Here is a 20,975-nt window from a genome sequence, read left to right as displayed (position 1 = left end):
GCGTGGGCCCCAGCGGCCACCGCCCCGCCAACTCCGGCTCGGGAGGAGAGAGTGCGCCCCACCCGCTACACCAGCCCCAGACCTACCTGCAGGGGAGAGCGGGGCTCCTGGACAGCGGCCACGGGCCCGAGGACGGGCGCCCAAGCGACTGGAGCCCGTCCCAGAGACCCCAGGTATCCCTGGTGGGGCAGGGCGGAGAGAGACGTTGGCGGGCTGCCGCGGGCCAGCGCGGCCCGTCGCGGGGGTCGCGGGGACCTGGCTCTCCCCTCAGCACCAGTCCACCGCCGCAGCCGCCATTTTGCCTTCCACTTGGTGTCGCCGCCGCCGCACTCCGCCGCAGGTTTCCCGGATGTAGGCATTTCCCGGCGTCGCTTGCGCGGGGGCCGAGAACTGGGGGCTTCTGATCGCTCGGCCGCCAGCTGCCAGAACGCCCTTGCGGCCTCCCGCCTTCCGCCGGTTGTCCTCTCTTCAGCGTTGTTGGCGAGCGTCGCCCCCGCCTGGCGCTGCCCAGCTGACTCGCCCCGGCTCGTGGGATCAGGCTCTCCTCCTTCCAAGCCCACTCATTTGAGAGTCTCTCTCTCTCTTTTTAAATTGAGCTCTTTCTGTGCACGGATAGAGAATAAGACGCGCAATAAGGAGTTTAATTCTCAGAACGAAACGTCAATGAGTTGCTCTGAAACCTCGCTGTGGGCGCTAGGATCGAGATTTCTAGAGGCTTTGAAATGAATTGAGTTTTGCTTAGCCCTTTCCCTGAATAAGTCCGTAGCCAGTCAGCTTAATAGATTCTTGAGCCAGGAAGGGTTAATAGAGTTTGGAGATTTTTAACCGGTCAACCAAATCGGTAGACGAGGGAAGTCATTATTGCCATAACTGAAATAGCGGCGAATGCCAGAAGGGGTTTTATTTCTTGCTAAGTTGAATTAGAAGTTTGGGATGGGATCATTGGGTTTATGGTATTTGAAAGTACCATATACCCTTTGTAAAGCGAGCCTTTGCCACATTTGCCTCCAGAAAATATATAGTGTTTTCAACCATCTTTCTTTCTTTTAGATTTTGTAAGAAAAAAATAATAAATTATTTAATACAGAAAGAGAGGGAGAGAGACAGCGAAAGAGGGAATACAAGCAGGGGTAGTGGAAGAGGGAGAAGCAGGCTTCCCACTGAGTAGGGAGCCCAATTCCGGGCTTCATCCCAAGACCCTGGGATCATGACCTGACCTGAGCTGAAGGAAGATGCTTAAGGAGAGCCACCCAGGCGCTCCTAGATTATATTTTTTAAGTAATCTCTACTTACTGGATTGGGGCTGAAACTCACAACTGGAAGATCCAAGAGTCACAGGCCTCACTGACTGAGCCAGCCAGGAGCCCCTCAAATCTCTTTTCATTCTTCTACTAGAGACTAACTATAAAAATTTTCTTCAGATTAAGGTTCATGATGTTAAATTAGTTACTGACCATTGTATCCTGAAGTTCAAATGTGGAATCAAGCCCCACATCAGGCTCCCTGATCCTCGGGAAGCCTGCTTCTCCCTCTCCCATTCCCCCTGCTTGTGTTCCTCTCTCACTGTGTCTCCATCAAATAAAAAATAAAATCTTAACAACAACAACAACAAAAAAAGATACAGTATATGACCCAAGGTGGGTCACATAATAGCCCTAGCTCTTATTTTCATCAACTGCAGGACTAAGTAACCTTTGGGGACCCTTTCAGCCTTAAAATTATATGAACCTAATATGTTCACAGGCCTGCTTGCCCTTTCCAGAAGGATTATGTATCTGAAAAAGCATACTGCTCCCCAAATCTTGTCATCTCTGTTACCATCCAGGGGACTTCTTTATGTAAGCTCTTAATTCTAAGCCTAAAGTCAGGTATCTCCAGCTATCTTCATAAACTACTGTTCTGGGGAAATTTCCTAAATAATTCAAGTTCAGTGAATTGCTCTGTCTGGGACTGGAGGTTTAATTCCAATGAAGCAGGGGGAGAGAAGAGCAGGAAAGGTGAGAAGGAATGATCAGGAAAGATGAAGCAATCCCCAAGATGAAAAGCAGCTGAGACTGGGGATGGAGGGTAGGTGAAAGAGCAAGGGAAATGCTTACTCAGGCTGCTGGATGTCTCTGAATGGCAGTGCCTACCACTGCATTTGAAGGGCTTTGTGTTAGTGTGATGGAAAACCCTCGGTCCAGTTTCAACCTACTCAACTTTTCAATGCTTCATGGAAATGGGGACTTGGGATTTCATTTTGTTTTTATCAACAGATGTAGGGGCCAAATTTCATGCTTGGGTGACAAGAGGAACAGGGGCAGCAAATATGGAAGAAGTCTGAAGAGCAATGTGGCCCTGAGAACATTAAATTCCTCCCAGTAACTCAGTTTTAGGGAAGGGCTATAGACTATGAGCAACCCATACTTAAGGGTGAAAGTTGTGTTCTACCTCTTTTTGGGCAGAGAATTTACATAAATCAGATGGAATTCGAGCAGATTTGTCTCTTCTCCATTATTTTTTTAAACATTCATATCAATGTAGACTCATGGATTTTTTTTTTTTTAAAGATTTTATTTATTTATTTGACAGAGAGAGAGAGAGATCACAAGTAGGCAGAGAGGTAGGCAGAGAGGTAGGCAGAGAGGCAGGCAGAGAGAGAGGAGGAAGCAGGCTCCCTGCGGAGCAGAGAGCCCGATGCGGGGCTCGATCCCAGGACCCTGAGATCATGACCTGAGCCGAAGGCAGCGGCTTAATCCACTGAGCCACCCAGGTGCCCCCTAGACTCATGGATTTTTATTTTATGGTTTGAGTAATTTATTTTGTTGATCAAATTGTTTCAGCTTTCACTATGGGGAGCTCTTCCAGTTGAATTGGCTTGTGTCCCTTTGACATGCTGATCTTCCCCATTATTATACCTTTTAAAATCATTTAAAAGAACTCCCTTAAGGGGCACCTGGGTGGCTAAGTTAGTTAAGCATCTGATTCTTGGTCTGAGCTCAGGTCTTGATCTCAGGGTCATGAGTTAAACCACCCCATTGGGCTCTATGCTGAGTGCAGAGCCTACTTTATTTATTTTTTTAAAAGATTTTATTTATTTATTTGACAGAGAGAGAGATCACAAGTAGGCAGAGAGGCAGGCAGAGAGAGAGGAGGAAGCAGGCTCCCCGCGGAGCAGAGAGCCCGATGCGGGGCTCGATCCCAGGACCCCGAGATCATGACCTGAGCCCAAGGCAGCGGGTTAATCCACTGAGCCACCCAGGCGCCCCGCAGAGCCTACTTTAAAAAAAATTTTTTTTAAAGCTCCCTTACTTTCAGACAGTACAAGATGCTTCAAACTATCTTATATATTCCCTGTTCCTCCAAGAAGTCCTTGTTCCTTTTTTTGGAGAAGGGTATTAGAAACCAAATCTGGTTTTGGGTATGCTTGTTACTACTGGAGTATCATTATTTGTAGGACAGTTCTTGCTAAGAAGTTTTAAAATTTAACTTCCTTCTATACAATGAAGGGGTAAAATCTGTGTTTTGATGAGTTGTAGCTATTATTTTACAGTCTATCAGTTTAGTTTCTTATGTCCACAGTCTGCACAAAAATTATTTTTTGACAGCTGATGCATTTCTGATGGCTCTGTTAGACTAGTGTGTCAGCTACTGTCCCCCCGAGTCTAGTTATAACAGCTTGGAACTGAACATTATTTATTTTTTTTAACCTGATCAGCTGTATTCTCATCTACTCTCCCTTCTCACCCTTTCCCTGTAGTTTTCTCCCTCCTTGTTGACCTAACGGAGCAAAGTGTTGGAATTGTTTTGATGTGATGATGATGGTAGTCTGTTAGTTCTCTACACTGCCACTTAATGTTGTGGTTCCGACGATACTGTTGAAAGTTTGAATACTTGCTTGGTAGAGTTCAAATGTCCCCAAGTTTCTGATCTGTACGACTAGAGTACTGCTACTGCTTCAAACCATGTAACTAGTCTGAGCTGGGTACCATATTGATACCATAAGCTTAAATGAAGGCTTGATATAAACTACACTGGTGGACTTAGTATTCTTCTTAGTCAAGATTCTAGAATGGATTATTTAAAGGATTATTTCCTTAATACCATGAAATGGAAGTGTAACAAAGGACAAGGAATTTTTCAATCATATAAAATTTTTCATGGGATAGCTATAGCACAGGTATCTCTCCACAGCAGCTTTGTGAACAAGATAAATGGGGAGAATGTCAATACATTAGGTTGGTTTATGAAGATTTCAATACCTGTAGTCAAATACCAATGATTCACATGTCACTGATAATTCGGAGGACTGGAGGAGTGGGCCTAAGCACTTCAGTACATTTATCCTATCTCCTAACCAATGTGGTGAGTGTCGATCATGCTGGGAAATTCTGAAAATGATTGGCTTCTGAGGAAGACCCTCAAAGGAGATTGTTAGCTCTTTATGGAAATAAGATTTGTCTTTGTTGAACAGGGATTGACCAAATAGTAAGGATCAAAATCATCTGCATTAACTCAACACTAGGGGAAGTATAGTATAGTATACATGTGTGAAAAAGGCAAAGGGTTTAATTTCATCTAGTCAGTAGTCTAGAGCAAATGTCAGAATATTTAAAATAAACTGAGATAGCATTACAAAGGAATACTGTACCAAGAACCAGGATGGTAAGCTTTCTTAAGTCACCTCTGAGGGAAGCAGACACCACCTGGGAAAGTGTTCATTTTGGAGGTCACATTTTAATGATGGTCTTTGGCAAAAGGAGTATTTGTTTCCCAGGGAAAAAAAGATTGTGAGGTTAGTTCAGCTCAGTTTGCACTGCTTCAGTGTTTACCAGAGATCAGATACTGTATTAAACATTGTTAATACGACGCTAAGATATGGGTCCTGTTCGTTTGGTCCAGTTGAGACAGGCTGTTTAATACAGCTGTAAGCACAGCACAGGCCCTGCACAATGGGGCTTTTGAAGCAGAGTATAATTTAGCCCAGACTGTCAGAGGCCAGGGAAGTCTTTCTGGGAAAATGACACCTAAAAGGGGTTTGGAAGATTTGGAACTTAACCAAGAAGGGCAAGCAGGGGTACCTGGATGGCTCAGGTGGTTGAGCATCTGCCTTCAGCTCTAGGCCATGATCCCGAGGTCCTGGGATCAGGTCCCACATTGGGCTCCTTGCTTGGTGGGGAGCCTGTTTCTCCCTGTTGCTCCCCCTGCTTGTGCTCAATCTGTCTGACAAATAAATAAAAAAAATTTTTTTTTTAAAGATTTTATTTATTTATTTGACAGAGAGATCACAGGCAGATCACAGGCAGATCAGAGGCAGGCAGAGAGAGTGAGAGGGAAGCAGGCTCCCTTCAGAGCAGAGAGCCCGACATGGGACTCGATCCCAGGACCCTGAGATCATGACCCGAGTCGAAGGCAGCGGCCTAAACCACTGAGCCACCCAGGCGCCCCTAAATAAAATCTTAAAAAAAGAAAAAAAAAATAAGGCAAGTAATGCTGCAAAGAGACCTTTGCCCATTAGAAACCATTGAAGGGATTAAAAAGTTTACCCTAAAAAGCTATGATTATTTAGTTTTGAGTATTTGGATATGTGCTGAAGGATTAAATTTTTTCGTGGCTCCCAAGGAAGAAAAATGAAAGCAAATTTCAGTTCAGTAAATTTATTTAGTGAAACCTTATAGTAAAGCACCCTCACATAATGCAAATTCAGTAAACTGAATGGTGATTGGCTGTCTTGCAGTAGGTTCACATGATCATTTCATTAACCCACAATAACATGATTCTACTTTTTTTTATGGGATTGTTTTATATTCCACTCTTACACTAAAACCTTGCCATAATGCTGTATCAAGAAGAGCTGTCCAAGAGCTGCACTGGGAAATGGTAAACTTGATCACAGTATAGTCTTAAGTACAGGCTGGATGATAATTTGTTGGGAATGCTATGGAAGTGATGGTTAAATTTGGGTTAGATATGCTCTCCCAAGGTGCCTTCTACCTCTGTGATCCTACAGCCCTCAAAAGAAACTATGTGATAGTTTCATGAATAAAGACAGTGATAATGAACAAATTTATAAATTAGGGCTTATTTATCTTCCATAAAGCTAATGTTTCATATTAAATCTGGCAGAATTCACCAATTGATAAAAAAATTTAACACTGTCCAAATGTACTTTCTTTTATTCACGGTTACAAATACTCTTAAAGCAAAGCTTCAAACCTGAAACTTGTTTGCAGCCTAAGTTAATATTCTAAGCCTACACATCTGGCTCCCTCCCTTTACCAATTATTTACTATAACAACCTCGGGAAATTGTATGTATTGCTGCTGAAACCTGAGAAGGGTGTTAACAACGTATATGAATCCTTTAAACTTTTCAGCAGCATATAATGTAAATGAAAGCGGAGGTACAAGTTTGCCACTCAGCGTGTATGAAAAATGTGCCCCCCACCCGAGCTAGTCTTCCAGGAGTGAGATCAACTCAGGGCCCACCCACAGGTAAGGTAGCCTGCTGAATTGAATGGGAGTATGCCTGGAAAGTAAAGAAAGGGACGCTAGGGCGCCTGGGTGGCTCAGTGGGTTAAGCCTCTGCCTTCAGCTCAGGTCATGATCCAGGGATCCTAGGATCGAGTCCCGCATCGGGCTCTCTGCTCAGCAGGGGGCCTGCTTCCCCTCTCTCTCTGGTCTGCCTCTCTGTCTGCTTGTGATCTCTCTCTCTGTCAAATAAATAAATAAAATCTTAAAAAAAAAAAAAAAAGAAAGGGACGCTGAACCTTAGGCTGCAGGAAGACATTCATATAAAGGGAAGTGAGTCAAAGGAAAATTAATAGCTATGTTTTTTTTTTTAAATATTTTATTTATTTATTTGACAGAGAGAGATCACAAGTAGGCAGAGAGGCAGGCAGAGAGAGAGAGAGAAGCAGGCTCCCTGCTGAGCAGAAAGCCCGACATGGGACTTGATCCCAGGAACCCAAGATCATGACCTGAGCCGCAGGCAGCGGCTTGACCCACTGAGCCACCCAGGCACCCAATAGCTATGTTTTTATTATGGAAACCATGTGATTACTGCTGGGGAATGTATATTCATAAATATAACATGCTATATTTCATTTTAATAAATTCTACACACATTGATAAACAGCAAATGAAAAGACTATTAATTGTTTGATATTAAAAGTACTTAAAAATTTCTTTTGACTTTTTTCCTTTAACAAATTACTTCTCTAATAACAGAAAAGTGTTAAAAATTACTTTCAGCAATAAAACTATAAACAGATTAAAAATTCCTATGGCAACATTTTCTTCTCTCATTCTTTGGAATTCAAGTTACCGATTTTATCAAATATTTTTGAGTTAAATTTATATAAAAAAGCAGATTGCATATATGTATTCCATTTAAAAATGCTGACAAAAATGTCCAAACCAAAATCCCCCGAGGTAAGGTGGCATAAAGGAATTGACAGTATTTATTAGGACAGAAAAACAAAACTTTACCATAATTACTATCACTGGAATTATAAAGTAAATGAATACACTCTTTAATAGCATAACAACAGTGATTTGTCATTAAGGTCTTCACGTTCAATAACGTTTAACAAACTTTAGAAAGACAATGCCACATTGTTTTTAAGTAAGCACGACACATTAACCTGAAACTAATGTAAAACTGTGTCAACTATACTCAAAAATAAACAAAACACCTACATGTTAGATTATCATTAACACAGTAGATAAGGACAAAGACAGCAAAATTCTCTACTCTTACCACATCATCATACTCATCTCATACATGTTATCTATCAATTTTTAGTTTGGAAGTCAGCTCTCTTATTAATATCAAATTCTACTTTATTGCACAATGTCCAGTTCAGCATCTGAACTATCTTTTAAAACTAAATAAAAAATGTACTTTTCCTTTTTCAAGAAAAATGAATTTGGGTCTAAGCAGTTGAAAGTTCTGTTCAAATCTACTCTAACAGAGGAACCTGTCAAAACACTTTCCTTTAAAAAAAAAACCTTTAAAAAATGTGAACACTTTTACAAGAGTCATTTTTACTCTACTCAATTCTTTATGAAGTTTATTAAACTTATTAAGGAAATAAAATGTGGGAAGATTCAAGAAAATATCTACCATAAAAAGGATAAACATTAACATTGGCCTGGGCCACCAGGGAGGGGTAATAGCCCCCATAGTGTTGTTAAAAATAGGAACCTGTTAGTGGTTTGAGAAAATTATGAAGTACCACAACATCAAAAAGAATAGTCTGTTTGAAGGCAACGTCTACATCAACAAAAGGATCCCTCTGATATTCTTCCACAGATTCCAATTCGCTTGCCATCAGCATTCTCTCTGACTCTGGAACTATGAGAACATTCAACTGACAAAAGCCAAAACAGGGCATCGATATTACCAATAGTTTACTGAAGCTTCCTTTGCAAATTTCACATTTTCCAATAATAAAAATCTCCAGAGAATTTGTACTTCGAAAGGCTAACAATATGCTTTACCTGAAATCTTGTAATGACAGTATTTCATGAAAAAAGTTGTCTAGTAACATAAATTGCTTCTGAATCAGTTCCACAAACAAGACAAGGACCTAAAACATCCAAACTGTTCACAGACAAGGTCCTGCTGGGAAGCAAGCTTGTGATTTCAATACGGTCTTTTGCGGGATCAGTGCTGAGCCAGGAGCTTATAAGAGACTGGTGAACACTAGCCTGGTTACTAATGCTGTGAGACAAAAAAGTATTATTTCTTCCTCCTGCAAGAAAAAAAGGGGAAAACATCTTTCAAGACTACTATTAGGAAACATCTGAAATTCTCCTGATATTTTAAACAGTTTTGTTTTTTTTTTTTAAGATTTTATTTATTTATTTGACAGAGACAGAGATCACAAGTAGGCAGAGAGGCAGGCAGAGAGAGAGGAGGAAGCAGTCTCCCTGCGGAGCAGAGAGCCCGATGCGGGGCTCGATCCCAGGACCCTGAGATCATGACCTGAGCTGAAGGCAGCGGCTTAATCCACTGAGCCACCCAGGCGCCCCTCTCCTGATATTTTAAAAAGGCCAGGATCAAAACTTAATTCTCAGAATATCAGGGTGATGACTCCATTATCACACATCACCATTTTTCACCAAAGGCTCATTCAGTGATATTAAATACTCAAATTTCTGTGGGATACTATGGGTATCGAATTTGAAGTCTTCAAGTAAGAAGATTTTGACCATCTTTCTGGTGATTTAATGGAGAGTCTTGGAAATGTAGCATGAAGACCCCTAGCTGTCCGAGGTGAGCCAGCTATGGCATTTGTAGTCATCAGCACTACAGCAGTAAACAGCTGATAGATTTCAAGCTCTAGGATACCAGAATTTACCTTGAGGCAGGAGAATGGAAACATTCTATCATTCTTTAATGTTAAAAATCTGAGAATTTCCAATGTGGTATTTAAAACTGTAACAAAATTACACACAAGAATCTTCATTAAATCCTTTTACCTTGATTAAACAGTGATGATTTTTCAGGTACGTCTGTGGAGGCATCCCAATGCCAGAGGGATCCATCTTCAGAACAAGTAAATAGATGATCTGGGTTGGATGGGTGAAAGTGAACTTCCCACACTAAAAGGTAAGAACCAAGATGCTAAAAACTGTGCAAATGAGTTGAACAAACTTTAAAGCCCTGTCTCTAGGCATCATCTTCCACTAACCTCCACCACATACCTTCAAACCCTAAGTCTGTGATAAAAATCAAAGGCTTCAGAATTAAAAGACAAAATATAATTCTCCAAATGGCTATAACATACAGATAGGATAAAGAAGCCAAGTAAATCTACTTGTGCATTGGGCAAGTGAATGAAAATAAATGCCAATCATTTGACTTATTATATTTTTTAATGAAAGAATATGATAATGGGATAATTCCTAAAATATATATATATATATACATATATATATATATATATATTTCTTTATTTATTTATTTATTTGACAGACAGAGATCACAAGGAGGCAGAGAGGCAGGCAGAGAGAGAGAGGAGGAAGCAGGCTCCCTGCCAAGCAGAGAGCCCGATGTGGGGCTTGATCCCAGGACCCTGGGATCATGACCCGAGCCGAAGGCAGAGGCTTAAGCCACTGAGCCACCCAGGTGCCCCATAAAATATATATTTTTAAGACTTTACTTATTTGTCAGAAAGAGAGAGAGCACACAAAGCAAGGAGCCTGATGCAGACTCAATCCCAGGACCCAAGAATCATGACCTGAGCTGATGCTTACACAGACTAAGCCACCCAGGTGTCTCTAAAATATTTTTTTAAATTGGTAAGTTCTCTTATTTTCAATTCCTGTGTCATTAACATGTGAAGATTAGATGCGCCTGAGTGGCTCAGTTGGATAAGCAACTGCCTTCGGCTCAGGTCATGATCCCAGTGTCTTGGGATCAAACCCTGCTTCTCCTTTTCCCTCTGCCCCTCCCCACTGCTCATATTGTCTCTCTCTGCTCTCTCTCTCAAATAAAATCTTAAAAAAAATAAAAATAAAAAAAAAATATATATATATATGAATTTTATATTACTGGAAAAACAGAGAAGACCATAAAGATAACATACAAATGAATTTCTAAGCAGCAGTTCAATTTTGCCTCATGCCAGTATTCTGGATACCTCTGGTGTATATCACAGAAACAGCAACTAGCTCCTATTAAACTAAAACCTAGAAATGCTCCCAGAATCTGGGTGTTTCAGATGGAGGGATTTTAAGAAGCCAATCTGGGATTGAAAACCCTGCAAGTACTAAACTTTAAGGGAACTTTGTGTGTCAGTAGACAAATGGGAGCCAATGACTGGCCAGGACGCCTTAGGAGGTTCTCTGCAGCACACAAATCAAACAGGTAGTCTGTGAACAAGGGTTCTGTGATTCTGGCTAAGAACCTTCAAAAGGCAGCATAGAAGGTGCTAGGGACAAAGCATAAAAAGTATTAGAAGGCACATGCTTGCAAGTGGGCAATTTTTATTCTGACAGATACCATAATTAAGCATCAAACCACAACACATTACAAGGTCATCTTCCTCAGGAGAACGTGTTCTGAGCAAACCCCTATGTAAAATATATTCATACTGTTTCATTTAAAAAAAAGTGAAGGAAAATAGCCTATAGAACCATAAGCTGACTGTATAAACCTAGATTCTTAAGTATTTATTTTCAAAGTATAACACAAACCTCTATACTAAAACATCTTATTTCTAGCCAAGAGTCAGAATGAATCAAAACAATACATTACAATCTGCTACATCTATGTATGTATTGCTTAGCAATACAGGCTGGCAGTTAAAAAGGGAGGCTGGAAGAAGAGATCTGAAAGTTTCTAGTATTACTACCACTGGGTTAGCCAACATCAGATTCTAAGAGGACATACATTATTTTTTATTCTTTTTTCCCCCAGGGTATAGTTACAACTAGAAGAGGCAAAATATTTCTATCCTTTTATTTGTTTCTTAAATATAATCTTAAAAATCATTTATCTTTCCAAGGTAATAACGGGAAGCTTAAACCGAGACATTACAATACTGGCATGTTTCTACTTTTGCAAGGCTTACCATAAACTTAAGTCAGAATTTAAAACTATAATCCAGTCATGATATCAAAGATAATGATAAAATGAAAAATTTTTGTCTGGTCAAAAAATCCCCACCAAAATAAAAAAAATGAAAAAAAAGGGGACAAGACCCTATATATAAATACTGTTCTTGTTTAAAAAAAAAAGTACAATAATAAATTGAGGAACACTAGATTGGTAAATATTAAAAATAGCCTACATTTACATGGGAATAGGGCATCCTCTTATACAGAGTGTGGCAATATAAATTGGTATTTTTATGTGTAACAGTTTGATAACATGGATCACAGTTTTATGTTTTGGCTCACCAATTCTTCTAAAAAATTATCCCAAGAAAATAAGCATATAGGGTGCCTGGGTGGCTCAGTTGGTTAAGTGTTTGCCTTCCCCTCAGGTCATGATCCCAGAGTCCTGGGATCGAGACCTGCATCAGGCTCTCTGCTCAGTGGGGAGTCTGCTTCTCCTTCTCCCTCTGCCTGTTGCTCCCCCTGCTTATGCTTTCTCTCTCGGTGTGTCAAATAAAAAAAATATTTAATTTAAAAAAGGAAAGAAAGAAAGAAAAAGAAAAGAAGCACATAAAGATGAACACATAAGGATAATTACTGCGGTTTTGGATAGAATAATGGAACGTTGAAAAACTTAAGCATATGGGGTGCATGGGTGGTTCAGTCGTTAAGCATCTGCCTTCGGCTCAGGTCATGATCCCAAGGTCCTGGGATGGAGTGCTGCATCAGACTCCCTGCTCTGTGAGAAGCCTGCCTCTCCCTCTCCCACTCTCCCTGTTTATGTTCCCTCTCTGGCTGTCTCTCTCTCTGTCAAATATATAAATTCTTTCTTTTTTTTTTTTTAAAGATTTTATTTATTTATTTGACAGAGAGAGAGAGATCACAAGTAGGCAGAGAGGCAGGCAGAGAGAGAGGAGGAAGCAGGCTCCCCGCGGAGCAGAGAGCCCGATGCGGGGCTCGATCCCAGGACCCTGAGATCATGACCTGAGCCGAAGGCAGCGGCTTAATCCACTGAGCCACCCAGGCGCCCCAAATAAATAAATTCTTAAAACAAAAAAACACTTAATGTCAAATAAAAAGGGATTGTTATACATTTATATAATTTAGCCAAAAGCTACAATGTGAAATGATCCCTGTGTATCATTATAGAAAGCTGCTTACAATATACCACATTACCACCTGACAAAAACTTATGTATCCCCACAACACTTACTTTCAGCTTCATGAGCCTTCAGCAGAGACACAGGCATAGTGCCTTGTCTAACATCCCAAATACTCAGCATTCCATCCTGGCCACCAGTAGCTACAACATGCTGCTGGTTGGGATGTCTATCAACACAGTGGAGGGGTACTCGGTCACCAGTCCTTTTATGGGAGAAACAAGGACATCAAACATGCTGTGAGTATGATTTATCTTTGCATAATCCATGAAACATGTTTCACTCTAATAACTAAATGATAACTTTGCGGCTGGAGCAGCTGGCTGAACTTAAATCATGTCAAAAAATTGAGTGCATTAAATATATTTCTAAATATTAGAACTTTGCAATGGAATTAAAGCCAAAGTTATCCCCTCTTCAATTTGGAGACATAAGGAGCATGATCATCTGATGGTAAGATATGCAAACACATTTCCATTTCTTGGCATTTTAAAAACAATATGTACAACTAAGGAGCATAATCTTTACCTTCACCTTATTTAATATTTTGTTTATATAATTACTTTTTCAGTTTAACACATTCTATATTCTTATTAGAGAAAAAACTGCATACACAGAATGGGGATTTTTGCTTAGAAAAAAGTATCCTGGATTGTGTTTTTCATACAACCACATCTGGAGTGCACTGTACCTACTATCAGTACAATCATTTGCTGAGCAAAAATAAATTCCCCATTAAGTAATATAAACTTCAAAGAGAAAAGCCTCTGAATCAATAGGACAAATATTTACTAAATGCAGCACAGCAGCAGCAAGCCCAACAAATTGTACTCGCTTTACCAAATTTAGTCAGGGATCATTCTTTCCAAATGCAGTTAAAATACAATACGGTTTAAAGTCAGTTGCTATAAACAATTGAACAATTAATTTTGTATTACCGTAGTGAATTACAAATGACAACTTACAGTGATAGTATCTGAGAGGGCTCATTTCCTTGTTTTCTGAAATCCCATATTTTTAACTGCCCAATTGAATTTACTGTCAGAATCTCAGGAGTTCGAAGGAAGGTTACAGCATGGAGTGTACTGCTATCTGCATTGTCTACAAATTAAGAAAGCAGTAGTGTGTGTTAATAAGTCCTGCTTTTCCTTTTGCACAGCCAAGGAAACAGTCAACAAAACCGAAAGACAACTGACAGAATGGGAGAAGATATTTGCAAATGACATATCAGATAAAGGGCTGGTATCCAAAATCCAGAAAGAACAAACTCAACACCAAGAACAAATAATCCAATCAAGAAATGGTCAGAAGACATGGACATTTCTGCAAAGAAGACATCCAAATGGCCAACAGACACGTGAAAAAGTGCTCAACATCACTGGCCATCAGGTAAATACAAATCAAAACCACAGTGAGATACCACCTCACACCAGTCAGAATGGAGAAAATTAACAAGTCAGGAAAAGACAGATGTTGGCCGGGATGAGAAGAAAAAGGAAACCTCCTACATTGTTGGTGGGAGTGCAAGCTGGTGCAACCACTCTGGAAAACAGCATGGAGGTTCCTCAAAAAGTTGAAAATAGAGGTACCCTACAACCCAGCAATTGCACTACTGGGTATTTACCCTAAAGATACAAATATAGGGATCCAAAGGGGGCACGTGCACCCCAATGTTTATAGCAGCAATGTCCACAATAGCCAAACTATGGAAAGAACCTAGATGTCCATCAACAGATGAATGGATAAAGATGTGGTGTGTGTACATCCACACACGCGCGCACACGCACACACACACACACACACACACACACACACACACACCAGAGTATCATGCAGCCATCAAAAAACCGAAATCTTGCCATTTGCAACAGCGTGGATGGAACTAGAGGGTATTATGCTAAGCCAAATAAGTCAATCAGAGAAAGACAATTATCATATGATCTCTCTGATATGAGGAATTTGAGAGGCAGGGCAGGGGGTCATGGGGGGGTAGGGAAGGAAAAAATGAAACAAGGTGGGATCAGGAGGGAGACAAACCATAAGAGACTCTTAATCTCAGGAAACAAACTGAGGGTTGCTGGGGGTGGGGGGAGGTAGGGATAGGGTGGCTGGCTTATGGACACTGGGTAGGGAGGGTATGTGCTGTGGTGAGTGCTGTGAAATGTGTAAGCCTGATGATTCACAGACCTGTAACCCTGCGGCAAGTAATACATTATACATTTAAAAAAAAGTCCTGCTTTTCCACAAAATTCTTTTTTTTATTTTTTTAAAAGATTTTATTTATTTATTTGGCAGAGAGAGATCACAAGTTGGCAGAGAGAGAGAGAGAGAGAGAGGGAAGCAGGCTCCCTGCTGAGCAGAGAGCCCGATGTGGGACTCGATCCCACGACCCTGAGATCATGACCTGAGCCGAAGGCAGGGGCTTAACCCACTGAGCCACCCAGGCGCCCCTTCCACAAAATTCTTAAATCGAATTCCTTCCATTGATTGAAATATTACAGGTAAACTTTTAAACAAGTCACAGTTTAATTTCTGTAGAAAAATGCATATTAAAATAGACTTTCCTTTGATAGAAAAATATCACTTATAGAACATCTGTTTTTTACTCAGCAGGGTTTTCACATATTTCTCTATTTCCACCTAAGATTATTACCCTCCATTGCTGATACAGCTATTCACGTTCCTCTGTATCTAATTTTATATCTCCCACTAGTGCTTAACCCAGAACCTCCAAACCCAGTGCTTCCTACAAAGCTCATTCTGAACTTGTATCATTTGGCCAACTCATCTCAAATCTATTCATTTTGGGGGTCACCTGGCTCACTCAGTTGGTAGAGCATGCAACTCTTGATCTTAGGGATGTAAGTTCAAGCCCCATGTTGGGCACAGAGATTACTTAAAAATAAAATCGTAAGGGATGCCTGGGTGGTTCTTCAGTTAAGCGTCTGCTTTTGGCTCAGGTCATGATACCAGGGTCCTGAATCAATCCCTGCATCAGGCTCCCTGATCAGTGGGGAGCCTGCTTCTCCCTCTTCCTCTCCTCACTCTGGGGCTTGCTCTCTCCTCTCATGTTCACTCTCTCTCATGCCCCTCTCCCTCTCTCTCTCAGATAAATGAGTGGAATCTTAAAAAAAAAATTAAATAAGTAAGTAAATAAATAAAATCTTAAAAAAAAAAAAAATCTCTTCATCTTTAGCCTCATAAACTCTCTTCTCTAAGAAGTCCTTCCGGACTGGTATACACTGATCCTTTCCCTTTTCCTAGAGTGTTTAAGCTTGTACCACATAATTTAACATATACTTCTAGATTTTGTTTTGTGACACTCCTCCAAACTCCAGGTAATGGTCCTTAACTGTTAAATAAGTGTGCTTCAGAACTATAAATAAATAAATAAATAAATAAATAAATAAATAAATAATAGTAATACCACAAAAAACTCATTCATGGGCTGAATCCACAGAGGTTCTGAGTCAGGAGGTCTAGTGTGGTAGGTTGTTAAAACTACTGTCAGGCAAATCTGTCTTTAGCACAGTTGAGAACTAACTAGACTAACTCTTCTAAAGCTCAGCAAGGAGTGTATCATCCCCTTGACTGAAAAGTTCCGGTGGCTCCTTAGTGGTCTACCTAACAAAATGTAACCTCGGTAGCTCTGCATCACTTTTCCCAACCTGGCCCCAATTCACTTCTCTTGCTTCGTCTGTCACCTTTCCTACCTGAGTATCGTAAGTATTGATAACTATGCTTTTTGTCCTTCTCTAAGTGGACCTATCCTGCCTCCGTGTTATTCCCTTTGTTTGGTATACCATCGTTTAGTATTACTTACGGTCTAGAACCTAGATTCAATTAATTGCCACTTGCTCCTCAATTCTTAGAGAATCCTCACAGGCCACAACAAAACAAACAAAAACAAAATAGTTTCTCCTGTGTAGTCACGCATTCATACATGCCTTAGCAACATACTGTCTTGTAAAGGGATCCCACTTTGTATCTTTTTACATCCTTCAAACACTTAGCATTGGGTCTGCTTAGCACATAGTAGGTGCTCAACTGTTATGAGATAAAAAAGAAGAATGATTTTTCTTACCTATGGTTCTCACCGCCTCCTTGTGATCAGCTCTGAAGAGATTTATCCGACCATCTTCGCCAACGGTGACAATTTCAGGGTTGCTGCACACAACACCTGTGCATGGTGCACTGCCACAGGAAGGACTGCCCGGACCTGTGTGGTAGTGAGCAGCTGTCCACTGCTGGCTGACTGACAGAGTCTAGGTTTCAGAAATGAGAATAGGATGAACCAAAGCAAAGCCTTAAAAACTAGCACTCTTCTGAATAGACTATCCCATACCCCTCTAGAAAAAGAGTAACTTTCATTTTTCCTTTGTATTTCTGGACACTAAAGCCTAGAAACTACTTCCATCAAAGTTCTGTATACACGGGGTGCCTGAGTGGCTCAGTCGGTTAAGCATCTACCTTCGGCTCAGGTTATGATCCCAGCGTCCTGGGACTGAGCCCTGCATTGGGCTCCTTGCTCCGCAAGGAGTCTGCTTCTCCCTCTTCCTTTGCCCACCACTCCCCCTGCCTGTGCTCACACTCACACTCTCTCTGTCAAATAAATAAATAATAATAAAAAAAAGATTTTATTTATTTATTTGACACAGAGAGAGAGAGAGAGAGACAGTGAAAGAGGGAACACAAGGCAGGGGAGAGGGAGAGGGAGAAGCAGGCTTCCCGGCCAAGCAGGGAGCCCTGAGAACCATGGATCCTGGGACCATGACCCAGCCCGAAGGCAGATGCCCAATGACTGAGCCACCCAGGCGCCCTAATAAGTAAAATCTAAAAAAAAAAAAAAAAAGTTCTGTATACACTGGATTAGATTTTTAAAATGCTACTCAATATCAAACTTCTCTCAAAGAAATGTTTCAGGTACCAGACAGTTGTGTGTTCAAAAGCAACTCTAAATTTTTTTTTTTTTTAAGATTTTATTTACTTATTTGTGAGAGAGTGTGCAAGAGCACAAGTAGGGGGAACAGCAGGCAGAGGGAGAAGCAAGCTCCCCATTGAGCAAGGAGCCTGTAGCGGGACTCAATCCCAGGACCCTGGGAACATGACCTGAGCCAAAGGCAGATGTTTAACCAACTGAGTCACCCAGGAGTCCCTAACAGCAACTCTAAATTCTTAAGGGAATTAGCCTACATCTAAGAAAGAAATCTCTAGGTTTTCTAACTGAAACCATTAGGAAAAATACTTAAGAAGATCTGGGTCTTATATTTATTAGGCATGCCTATTGGGAAGATGAACTTTACTAGCCTAATAATCTAAATGAGCACTCTCTTCCAGCAACTTAAAAATGTTACTACAAATGGGGCTGTTTTAAAGGACTGCCCTACCACTATGAAGGTCACCACCTGGGCTCTTAATACACAAGAAAGGCATTGATAAAATGTCTTTGTAGTGCATTCTTTCTTCTAATTATAACCTAGGTTCTATCCACAGCAGCAAAATGCATCCTCTCTAATTAAAACCTAGGTTCTATCCACAGAAGCAAAGTAGCTGTCCCTGTTCTCTCTCATGATACCTGAGCTAGAAGGTGCTCTTTCTTTGAAAGATCAGAATTATAACTTGGGAAATTACTTGCCAGAAAAACCATATCAAGAGCTCTGTACTAACAGAATTTAAGAGGTATCTACTTTCAATAACAGCTTACACAAACCTGGTTCAAGAATTAATCTGCTAAAAGACAGGTAATACTGTATTTCTCCCTTCCATATTTTGAGTATGAAAGTTACTTGTGTCATTATTATATACAACCTAGGTTAGGCCTCCTTAAAAATAATTAAAATATAAATTCAGTTTTCGAGCAAAAAATTCTTTACCTGGTTATTTGGATGGTGAAGGAAAACTGTTACACATCCTGTTGATGAAGCTGCTACAATTCTTTCCTGGTCAAAAAACTAAACAGAAAATTCGTGCTTGTTATAGATTTAGAAATGTCGATGGGGGAGGGGAGCTCATTTGTTTGACTCAGTTAGTAGTATAACAATTTTAAAATGCAAACAGCCTATAAATGCTAAACAAATAAAATGTGACGATGGAGCTGAAAAATCAAAACCACTACACAAATGAAAAGATTTTCATGAAGAATAAATAACAAAGTTTTCCCCCTCAACTCCTTCACCTATAACTGGTTTAATTTTGGACTACCACCATAGAGGTTTAGAAAATAATCATTCTCGGGGTTAGGCAGTTTTCTATAGAAGAAAATGCAGGGACTCTGAAGTCCTACAGACCAGGATTTGAAAACTTAATTCCATTTCCCCCACTTAACAGGCTTTGAGACATTGGCCAAGTTAAGTTCTCTAAGCCTTGATAAACCTTTAAAATGGAAGAACTAATTCCCACTTAGGGGGTTGTTATAAGAATTCAAAAAGCAAAACCATGTGAAGTACCTTAGGTATTTGTCCCATAGTGACATAAAACACCTGATTCACAGCATGTGACGAAAATTAATCTTTGTAAAGCCCCCCAAATACTGTTTGGCACACAGTAGATGGCCAACTAATTAAGCAAAAAAACAAATCAGGATTTTTAAAAGTCTGATTAAATTCACATCCCCTTCGCCAGTTCTGATTCTGCTATTAAGTGGCTATATAATTAACATTAGCAAACCATAACCTACAGAGAACTCAGTTTCCCGTAAACCCTGAATAACACTAGACAAACTTTAAGGTCCTTTGCACCTCTAAATATATTACTCTCAGTTTTTTAGAAGTTAGCTTGTGGATATTACACAGACTTACCTGTAAATCCATTACATCGCCATGGTGTCTGATATCACACAATAACTGATGGTCTCCTTCAAACCCTCCATCAGAGTCCAAGTTCCCAAAATCTCCAATAGACCACAGTGAAACATAATTTTCCTGTAAAGCAGAAAGTTTCCTCTTGAGATGAAATTTACATCAAATTCTTGAACAGTAAAATCTGTATTGCCTTCAAGCAACCTTGCTTTTCAAGCATCTCAGATCACTGGAAGGTGACAGTTTAAAACACGAGATTCGAGGTTCAAGCACATCGTCGATGGCTCTGAGTTACCGGACAACAGAACCTAAGACGGGAACATGGGGACGGAGATGGCGAGAGGAGCCAGAAGGCGAGAGTTCCCGCGCGGACCGCCAGTGGCGCGGTTCCAGGAGAAAGGGGAAGCAGGAACTTCTCGCCCAGGAGCGGGGGTACCTCATTGTCCCAAGAGCCCGCAGCGAAGGTATCCGCGGTCTGCAGACTTCCCGGAGGTACAGGTCGCCAGCGGGTTTTGCTGATTTTCTGAGACACAAACTTAGCATAAATGTCCTCCATTGCAAACCAACTGAAACAGGTACAGCCAGAACACAGCTCGCGCCTCTGAGCCCCGCCCCTTCCCGTGGAATCCTGATTGGGCCGAACGTTACAAGGCTGACGGTGGCTGCGGAGAGCCAATTCTCGTCCTTCGGCAAATGCAGGTACCATCAACCCCCAAGAGGGAGGAAGTTGGGCCACCCTTCCTCACCGAAATGGCTCTGAACAGAGTCCTCAAAGTCAGTATAGGAACACGAAACGGTGCATTTGTGCAATAATTGTGCAACGTAAGACAAATTTAAGAGCAAAACCAAATCAATGCAAGAGGAACCACCTAGTAGCTTCACCCGTTCAGTTTTGTATCTCAGCACCCATAGAAAATACTAAAAATCCCTAAATTCTTGTAGAAGTACGTTCACTACTGTACAAACTCATTCTAAAGCTCTCCCCTTTTGTCTCTCAGATACTTCGCTTATTGTTTATTATTTGCTTAATTATTAATACACACTGTGAGAGCCTGGAATTGGAATTCTAAAAACTCCAATTATAGCTTTGACATCCACTGCCTAGCTGTGTAAACTTACTCAATTCATTTAAACATGCAATGAATGAGTTTGATATATAATGTCGACAGTGTAGGAATTAGTGCTCTAGGTTCCTGCTTCTGTGCTTTGAATGACCTACAATATCCTTTTATTCTTCTCTACTTCTTGGAATCCTGGTCATCCTTCGGGGTCTGGTTCCTTCCCCTATCTTTTCTTGATTACTCCAGCCCATGATGTTGTAAATAAGCATAGCTCTTGACTTTTGGACCAGAATAGTACTTATATTTTGCCCTCCAAAGCTGCCTGTTTTCTTTCAAAGCAGATCTCCCCAATTAGCATGTAAATCCTAT

General features: G+C 40.7%; 2 protein-coding genes and 1 long non-coding RNA gene across 3 annotated transcripts in view; 1 reads left to right on the top strand and 2 right to left on the bottom strand.

Moving 5' to 3' along the window:
* LATS1 (large tumor suppressor kinase 1) overlaps window positions 1–214 on the bottom strand; it is a 53,933-nt gene extending 53,719 nt beyond the window's left edge. Inside the window, exon 1 of the mRNA XM_046005891.1 lies at window positions 87–214. The gene's annotated coding sequence lies outside the window, so the exon portion shown is untranslated. The remainder of the gene's footprint in view (window positions 1–86) is intronic.
* LOC123941996 lies at window positions 56–13,961 on the top strand. Its single transcript, XR_006818377.1, has 4 exons — window positions 56–173; window positions 9,495–9,597; window positions 12,808–12,987; window positions 13,908–13,961. It is a non-coding gene; the product is annotated as an uncharacterized LOC123941996 (long non-coding RNA).
* NUP43 (nucleoporin 43) lies at window positions 7,414–20,132 on the bottom strand. Its single transcript, XM_046005900.1, has 8 exons — window positions 19,982–20,132; window positions 19,546–19,668; window positions 18,622–18,699; window positions 16,833–17,013; window positions 13,714–13,849; window positions 12,802–12,953; window positions 9,468–9,590; window positions 7,414–8,737 (listed from the first exon to the last, which is right to left on the bottom strand). Exons 1-8 carry the CDS (start codon window positions 20,099–20,101, stop codon window positions 8,508–8,510), a joined length of 1,143 nt encoding a protein of 380 aa, XP_045861856.1. The 5' UTR covers window positions 20,102–20,132; the 3' UTR covers window positions 7,414–8,507.
* Window positions 20,133–20,975: the final 843 nt, after the last annotated feature.

The sequence above is a fragment of the Meles meles genome, chromosome 5, assembly GCF_922984935.1.
Source record: "Meles meles chromosome 5, mMelMel3.1 paternal haplotype, whole genome shotgun sequence".
NCBI classification, from domain to species: Eukaryota; Metazoa; Chordata; class Mammalia; order Carnivora; family Mustelidae; genus Meles; species Meles meles.
Note: the sequence above shows the minus strand (reverse complement) of the source record. Positions and strands in the feature narration are given on the sequence as shown.